This window comes from Dama dama, chromosome 12 (genome assembly GCF_033118175.1).
Source record: "Dama dama isolate Ldn47 chromosome 12, ASM3311817v1, whole genome shotgun sequence".
Taxonomy (NCBI): Eukaryota; Metazoa; Chordata; class Mammalia; order Artiodactyla; family Cervidae; genus Dama; species Dama dama.
In genome coordinates, this window is record NC_083692.1 from 15,593,938 (window position 1) to 15,601,781 (window position 7,844).

General features: G+C 58.7%; 1 protein-coding gene across 1 annotated transcript; it reads left to right on the forward strand.

Moving 5' to 3' along the window:
• Positions 1-1,147: 1,147 nt before the first annotated feature.
• Positions 1,148-5,101, forward strand: IRF2BPL (interferon regulatory factor 2 binding protein like). Its single transcript, XM_061156553.1, has one exon. It carries the CDS (start codon positions 1,937-1,939, stop codon positions 4,250-4,252), a length of 2,316 nt encoding a protein of 771 aa, XP_061012536.1. The 5' UTR covers positions 1,148-1,936; the 3' UTR covers positions 4,253-5,101.
• Positions 5,102-7,844: the final 2,743 nt, after the last annotated feature.

The window sequence follows — 7,844 nt, forward strand, 5'->3', positions numbered from 1 at the left end:
TATCGACATTATTAAATGGCTGTCCCCACCTTCTTTTTATCAAACCGGGGAAAACCACTCACCTGTTTGGTCTCTCCAGCACCTCCCCCTCCCTGCCCTCAACTGCAGCTGTGCGCAGCCAGTAGACTGTTTTCCTTAAAGGCCTCCGGGGGTGCTCGTAGCGTCTTTAGACATTCAGCCAAAATTTTTAAAGAGTGAGGCTTGGGGGGAGGGGTATCTCACCCTGAATTCATTTTAGCTCCGTCGCTGAAGCTCAGGTTCCTAGACCAGGGCACAAAAACAAAAGCGAAAAGGCAAGTTTCTGGAAGATTGGAGGACAGCTAGTTTTGCAGGTGCTTCGGCATCAGGGGTAGTAATGAGTGTAACATTCATGCGGGGGGGGGGGGGGGGCGTGGATGGGGGGAAAAAGGTTTGATTGCCGATGAAATATGCAAATTTTATATTATATTGTGAAACTCACAGCGAAAAAATTCTTGAGACAGGATACATTTAAATTCACTGCCCGGGGTGGGGGGGGCGGGGATGGGGTGGGGAGCGGGATCGGAAGCGACGCTCGTGGTTTTGCAAAGCGTTTTAAACTTGGGAAAGCCGGGCGGGGAAAGGAAAGGTCATCGTCTGTTTTAATTTCCACCCCCCACACCCCCCCGCCCTGGACTTCCAGCATCAGCTTGCCGGGCCTCAGCTGTTGTACACACACTCACACACACACACACGCACAGCCGGGGGGGAGGGGAGGGCGGAGGCGCGGAGGAGGGGCCGACTGGGAGGAATCTGGGCGGCCTGCCGCGCATGCGCTTTTCCGAGCAACAAGTGGGCTCCACGGAGGAAGTGTAAAGGGGCGGGGCGGCGGGGGGGGCGGGGGGAGAACTGGTGCAGAGCGTGGTGGTGACGTCAGCGCTCCGCCCGGGCGGCATCCCGCGCGGCCAAGCCCGGGACAGCGCGAGCCGCAGCGCGAGCGGGAGCGCCGCGCCGCGCCTCCGGAACGTAGAGTTTTAACAATCACAACCCCACATTCCGGGCGAGCGCTAGCGGGGAAAGGGATGCGACCCGGGCCGAGGCGCCGCGCGAGCGCCCTGCAGCCAACGTGAGCGCCGCCAGCCGCGGGGGGCCCCCCGGCGCCGCCGGCCAGGCCCGGGGCGGGCGGGTGGGTGGAGGGGCTGGGGTCGGCGGCGGGAGCCTGCTGGCGTGCACGCCTTCTCTCCTCGGCTCTCGTGCGTCCTGAAACCAGTGACCGCGGCGGCTGCACTGGCGGCCGTGCACGCCCAGCCGCCGCCAGCGGAACGGCCGGCCGACCTCTGCGGAGGGGGAGAAGCGCCTCGCGGCTGCCAGCTCCTCCCCCGGCCCTCCGGGGAAGCCGCGACTTCAGCAAGATTGGACCCGAGCGCCGGGTGGCACTGCACCCTCTAGCCTTCGTCCCGGGGAGCCTCGAGGGGAGAGGACGCAGGTCGTAGGGGGTTCCCCCCCCCCCACCCCGCCAACCAGGGGAGAGGAAGAAACAACCCCTTGCGAGCTTCCACGCACCAGCTTATACTCCGGGGAGGGGGCCAAGAGCCAACGGCCGCCAGCACCCGACCACCCTCGCCCCCTCCCCCGCCCCGGGCCCGGAGCTTCCAGCCTGGGTCCGCGACTCCAGGAAGAAGGCGCCGGAGCTCACCTCGCGACGAGACAGCCGCAGTAGGAGGAGGTGGGGGCGAGGAGCCGGGCTGCACTCGTCCGCCGCCCGGGCGGTGGAGCCCCCGGCGGCCAGGCACTGCGCCGGCGGTGGACATTCGCGCTCGCTCCAGCCCCTGGGGCAGAACTTTCTCGCCCCCCCATCCCCCGCTTCCTCCCCCCGCAGCCGGACTCCTGCCCCAGCCGGCCGGCCCTTCGGGAGGAGCAGGCGCCGCGGAGACAACTCGGCCGGGGGAGGGGGCCTCCCTTCCCCAGGGCCGGCATCATGTCGGCGGCGCAGGTGTCCTCGTCTCGGAGACAGTCTTGCTACCTGTGCGACCTGCCCCGCATGCCCTGGGCCATGATCTGGGACTTTTCGGAACCCGTATGCCGCGGTTGCGTCAACTACGAGGGCGCCGATCGCATCGAGTTTGTGATTGAGACAGCGCGCCAACTGAAACGGGCGCACGGCTGCTTCCAGGACGGCCGCTCCCCCGGGCCGCCGCCTCCCGTCGGGGTCAAGACGGTGGCCCTGTCGGCTAAGGAGGCGGCGGCGGCGGCGGCCGCGGCCGCCGCGCAGCAGCAGCAGCAGCAGCAGCAGCAGCAGCAGCTCAACCACGTCGATGGTTCCAGCAAGCCTGCGGTGCTGGCGGCCCCGTCCGGCCTGGAGCGCTACGGCCTGAGCGCGGCCGCCGCGGCCGCGGTGGAACAGCGCAGCCGCTTCGAGTACCCGCCACCGCCCGTGAGCCTGGGGAGCAGCAGCCACGCCGCGCGGCTGCCCAACGGCCTGGGGGGCCCCAACGGCTTCCCCAAGCCCACCCCGGAGGAGGGACCCCCGGAGCTGAACCGCCAGAGCCCCAATTCTTCTTCGGCGGCAGCATCGGTGGCGTCTCGGCGCGGGACGCACGGCGGCTTAGTGGCAGGGCTGCCCAACCCAGGGGGTGGCGGAGGCCCCCAGCTCACCGTGCCCCCCAACCTGCTGCCGCAGACGCTGCTTAATGGCCCGGCCAGCGCTCCGGTGCTGCCTCCGCCGCCGCCTCACGCCCTGGGCAGCCGTGGGCCCCCGACGCCTGCGCCCCCGGGGGCCCCCGGGGGCCCCGCTTGCCTCGGTGGTGCCCCCGGCGTTTCGGCCGCCTCGTCCTCCGCGGCGTCCTCGACTTCGTCGTCGGTGGCCGAGGTGGGCGTGGGTGCTGGCGGCAAGAGGCCCGGCTCTGTGTCGAGCACCGACCAGGAGCGCGAGCTGAAGGAGAAGCAGCGGAACGCCGAGGCCTTGGCGGAGCTGAGCGAGAGCCTGCGCAACCGCGCGGAGGAGTGGGCCAACAAGCCCAAGATGGTCCGCGACACGCTGCTCACGCTGGCCGGCTGCACGCCCTACGAGGTGCGCTTCAAGAAGGACCACTCGCTGCTGGGCCGCGTCTTCGCCTTCGACGCCGTCTCCAAGCCCGGCATGGACTACGAGTTGAAGCTGTTCATCGAGTACCCCACGGGCTCGGGCAACGTGTACTCCAGCGCCTCCGGGGTGGCCAAGCAGATGTACCAGGACTGTATGAAGGACTTCGGCCGGGGTCTCTCCTCCGGCTTCAAGTACTTGGAGTATGAGAAGAAGCACGGTTCCGGGGACTGGCGCCTCCTTGGAGACCTGCTGCCCGAGGCCGTGCGCTTCTTTAAGGAGGGCGTGCCCGGCGCCGACATGCTGCCCCAGCCCTACCTGGACGCCAGCTGCCCCATGCTGCCCACGGCCCTGGTGAGTCTAAGCCGCGCCCCCAGCGCACCCCCGGGGACCGGGGCCCTGCCGCCCGCCACCCCCTCGGGCCGGGGCGCAGCCGCCAGCCTGCGCAAGAGGAAGGCGTCCCCGGAGCCTCAGGACTCCGCCGAGGGCGCGCTGAAGCTGGGCGAGGAGCAGCAGAGGCAGCAGTGGATGGCGAATCAGAGCGAGGCCCTCAAGCTCACCATGTCGGCCGGGGGCTTCGCGGCGCCGGGGCACGCGGCAGGGGGCCCGCCCCCGCCACCCCCACCCCTGGGACCCCATTCCAACCGGACCACCCCGCCCGAGTCAGCCCCTCAGAACGGCCCGTCGCCCATGGCCGCCCTCATGTCGGTGGCAGACACACTGGGCACGGCGCACTCGCCCAAGGACGGCAGTTCGGTGCACTCCACCACGGCCTCCGCGCGGCGCAACAGCAGCAGCCCCGTGTCACCGGCCTCCGTACCTGGGCAGCGCCGCCTGACGTCGCGGAACGGGGACCTGAGTTTACAGGTGGCGCCCCCGCCGCCTAGCACCCACCCGGGCATGGACCAAGTGCATCCCCAAAACATTCCGGATTCCCCTATGGCCAACAGCGGGCCCCTCTGCTGTACCATTTGCCACGAACGTTTGGAGGACACGCATTTCGTCCAGTGCCCCTCCGTTCCCAGCCACAAATTCTGCTTCCCTTGCTCTAGAGAGAGTATCAAGGCCCAGGGGGCTACCGGCGAGGTGTACTGCCCCAGCGGAGAGAAATGCCCGCTAGTTGGGTCGAATGTACCTTGGGCCTTCATGCAGGGCGAAATCGCGACGATCTTAGCTGGGGATGTTAAAGTGAAAAAGGAGAGAGACCCTTGAACCAGGAGATAACCACCCCGTTTGCCCCAGACCAGCTCCTCTCCTGTCCAGAGGGCCCCTTCCCAACCCCATTGACCGCCCCCCACCCCTTCGCTGCCCAAGATGTAGAATTGTGAATATAACAAACTGCAAAAAGTTAGTCTTATGTATAGACATTATTTTCGTCGTATGTTTCTATATTTTGAAACAAAGGTATGTTAACTTCTTCATTTGAAGGATAAGCTGGTTTGTGTTAAGTATAATAATTGGTTGGGTCATTTGCATCATATTCGTTAGCATTTATTGGTGGCAGAGTGTTTGCCTAGGTACAGAAGTAATAGCCCTTAGCAACGACTGCTGCTGGTGTGTATTTTTGTAAATGTTATGCACTCACAGAAAGGAAAAAAAAAAACACAAAAGAAAATGACTTTTTTTTTTTTTGCCAAGGCCAGTGTTGCTGCCTAAAAAAAAATGATGCTATAAAATGGTGAGAGCTTCTTTCTGAACAGCCCCAAGTGTTGACGTCTTCACTTTATTTTGTTCAGTTTTGTTCTGTTGTGTTTTGTTTTTTTTTTTTTTTCTGTTTCCTTTGCAAAATGGTAAGGGGGGTGTTGGGGGGGTGGGTGTTTTTTGTTGCAAGTTGGTGAGGGAAAATGTTTTTTGGTTTGTTTCTACTGACCTGAATGTGTTGGATCTTCACGTGTTGTTTTGTTTTTGCTTTATTGATGCACGGATGCTTTTTGAACAGTAGAGCGAAATGCTAGACATGGAGAATCTGCTCTGTTCGTCCTTTATACATTTCTGTAGTTAACAGAACACTGTAATGTGCCTTGGAGCTTAGTAACTTGTAATAAATTCAATTGATATTAATTCTGCCCCGAGTCAGCAAGTGTGTTTTTCCAGGGCTAAGACCGCACAGCTGCACCAGCAGGGACAGCGCCTCACTACTTCCGACAGAGAGCACAGACGCGCGCCGGTGCCTTTGAAAGCCCTCAGCGGTGGCCTCTGTAGAAGGCCCAGTGCTGGCTGACCGCTCCTCCCCTTCTGTACCCGGCTATTTACATTCACCTCTGGGGCGGGACAGTTGCTGACTAAGCGATTTCTGTTTACTCTTCAGCACCTCTGCTTCCCCACCCCCGCCCTGCGCACCCGAGCTGCAGATGACTTTGTCAGGAATGCATTTTTGGTCCCTTGCTCTGTGGCCCCGAGTACATGCTGATACCCAATGCAGCTTTGACTTAGGCAAGTGGGATGAGGGGAAGCAGAAAAAAAACTGGGGTGCTCTGCCTCAGATGTGGCAGAAATCACTGTTGTCATACATTTAAAGCCAAAAGTGCCACAGAGCTGGGAGCCGGCAGGAGGGGTGTGGAAGTGGGAAACATTCATTGTACTCAGGAGAGTTCTAGCAGCTTCCAGTTCCTGCATTGGAAGCAGTTTCACTTCATTCGTGACACGCTTCCTTCTCACCACCTCCCCCCGACCCCGGCTTTTGATGATAATTTTTAAAGCAGAACACCTAGTTGGTTGCAGAGTTGGGGGGAAGAGGGGGAAAAAGCCCAAACCCAACCCTGTTCCTGGGGCAGTGATGGCTTATGACAGCAGATAGAACTCATTGCTGCTGGTTGAAATGCGGTTATTCATCTAATCAACTTTCTAGTGGCATCTGTGAGGTACAGAAGGAAGGGGATGGGACTGGAACATCCTTTAGGGACTCGGAGCCCCTTGATTGAGCCTAGATGGAAACTAAGGGAAGGCAAACAAACCTTGGTCTGAACCTTGAACTTTACTGGAGAGGCAAATGGAAGGAAAGTAGAAAATGAGATAGAGGAAGAAAAAACCCTAGATCCTATCAGAAATCCACTCCTGGCCACACCCCATTCCTGGTGGGGGTAAGCTGGGCCCAGACATTGATCACCAGAGGAATAGCAGAGGCCAGAGGTATAGCAAAGGAAAGAGACCGGGCAATCCCCACCCCACTCAAATCAAAGGGTAGGGTGGTAGGTATGGGTACAGGTGAGTTTGGGGAAAAACAAATCACTGGTTGGCCCAGAACACCCATGTGAAGGTTGGGTTGGTGTTCTGACTTGCTGTTAATAACAGCCTTTTAGTTTCTGTTCCTGCTTTGCCACCACCATCCTTGAAGTAGTGGAAACCATGACTCTGTGTGTGTGTATGTGTGTGTGTGTCTGAGGGTGTGGATAAATGGCAATTGATGGATCTGCAGCAGTCTCTTAATCCTGGTACCCGGGAGGTGCCTGTCTCACCTCTTTAAGAATCTCCCCACATATAAATAGATGTGCCTGTCAGCTTCCTGCAAATGTGTCCTTGCATTTTCATCTGCTGCCAAGTGTTGTATTGGTGCTTATGAGTCATGAAACCTATTTTCATCCTCAGGGGTAATTAACTTGGGGGTGATAATGCATAGCAGACAGTAGGAAGAGTTAATTCTAAAACCTATCCTCGCCTGGCTACCAATCACACGTTTCACTTAAAGGTCTGGGTTGGCTTTTTCTCATAAGCTCATTAATAAAAACCAAGCATGTTTCGCCTGGAAGATCCTCTGAGGTGCTCCCCACCCCCATTCCCACTGCACACACACACAAAATGGGTAAACCTCAGCAGGCTGAGAATACAGAGATAGAGTGTCACTGGTGTGATTTAACCACCAGTGAATGAAGGCGCATTGGGTGCAGCCACCGCCCTTGAGCTGCACATGGCAGCCTGGGCGTGTGGATGACGGGGTCCAGGTGTGAACCTGGTGAGTACTGTCCAGTGATTCCAGGGGGACTTTGGCCCTGTTACCTGCCTCTGCGTGCACATCTGCTCCTGCTCACCTGCCACTGAACGCTTCATTGCTACGTTATTCCTTTCAGGAACTTGTAGGATTACAGGATCCTTGATTTAGTGCCCATAGGTAGACAAGGGGCCTGTCATTAAGAGCTGAGAACTGTAGTTTGCTCTTCTTGTGGCTGGGTGCGTTATTAGCAGAAGAGGCAGAGCTGTAATAACGAAGCCTCCAGCACAGGCGGCCAGTTGGGTTTCACTAAGGAAACCTGCCTTGATGAGACCTGGGGGAAGGGAAGGAGGGAGGTGCTGAGAGGGAGAGCTGGGGTTTGGAGTGGAAGTGAATTATAATGGTGCAGTTAATTAAAGTTTACCGTTGCCCAGGGCCATTTGTTAAATGGCGGCTGCCTCTTCGCTCTTCTTTTTTTTGAAACTGTGTGACCTTTCTCATTGCTCTGACCCATTCAGCTGCTAGTCGGGTTGCCTTAACCAGGCTTGCTTTGATCCCTCAGCTAGATTCCCCTGACCCTGACACCTTCCACAGTTGCACACCCAGGAAGTAATTTCCTCTCCAACACAAGAGGATTCTTGTGAGTTTCAGAGATTCAGACGTAGGTCTCTGATGAGCTAGGCTTCCTTCATCTCCAGTTCACCCTGGATCTGCCCACCTCCTCCATTTCCTGCTTCTCATTCCCTTCCCACCGCTCCATGCCAAAGTGGCTAACACTTAAAAAAAAATCCATATTGCTTTTATTTATATGCATTGTTTGTGCAACTAATCTGTGCTGGATGTTTCTTTGAGTGGGTGCAGGGGTGGGGCAAGGAGGAC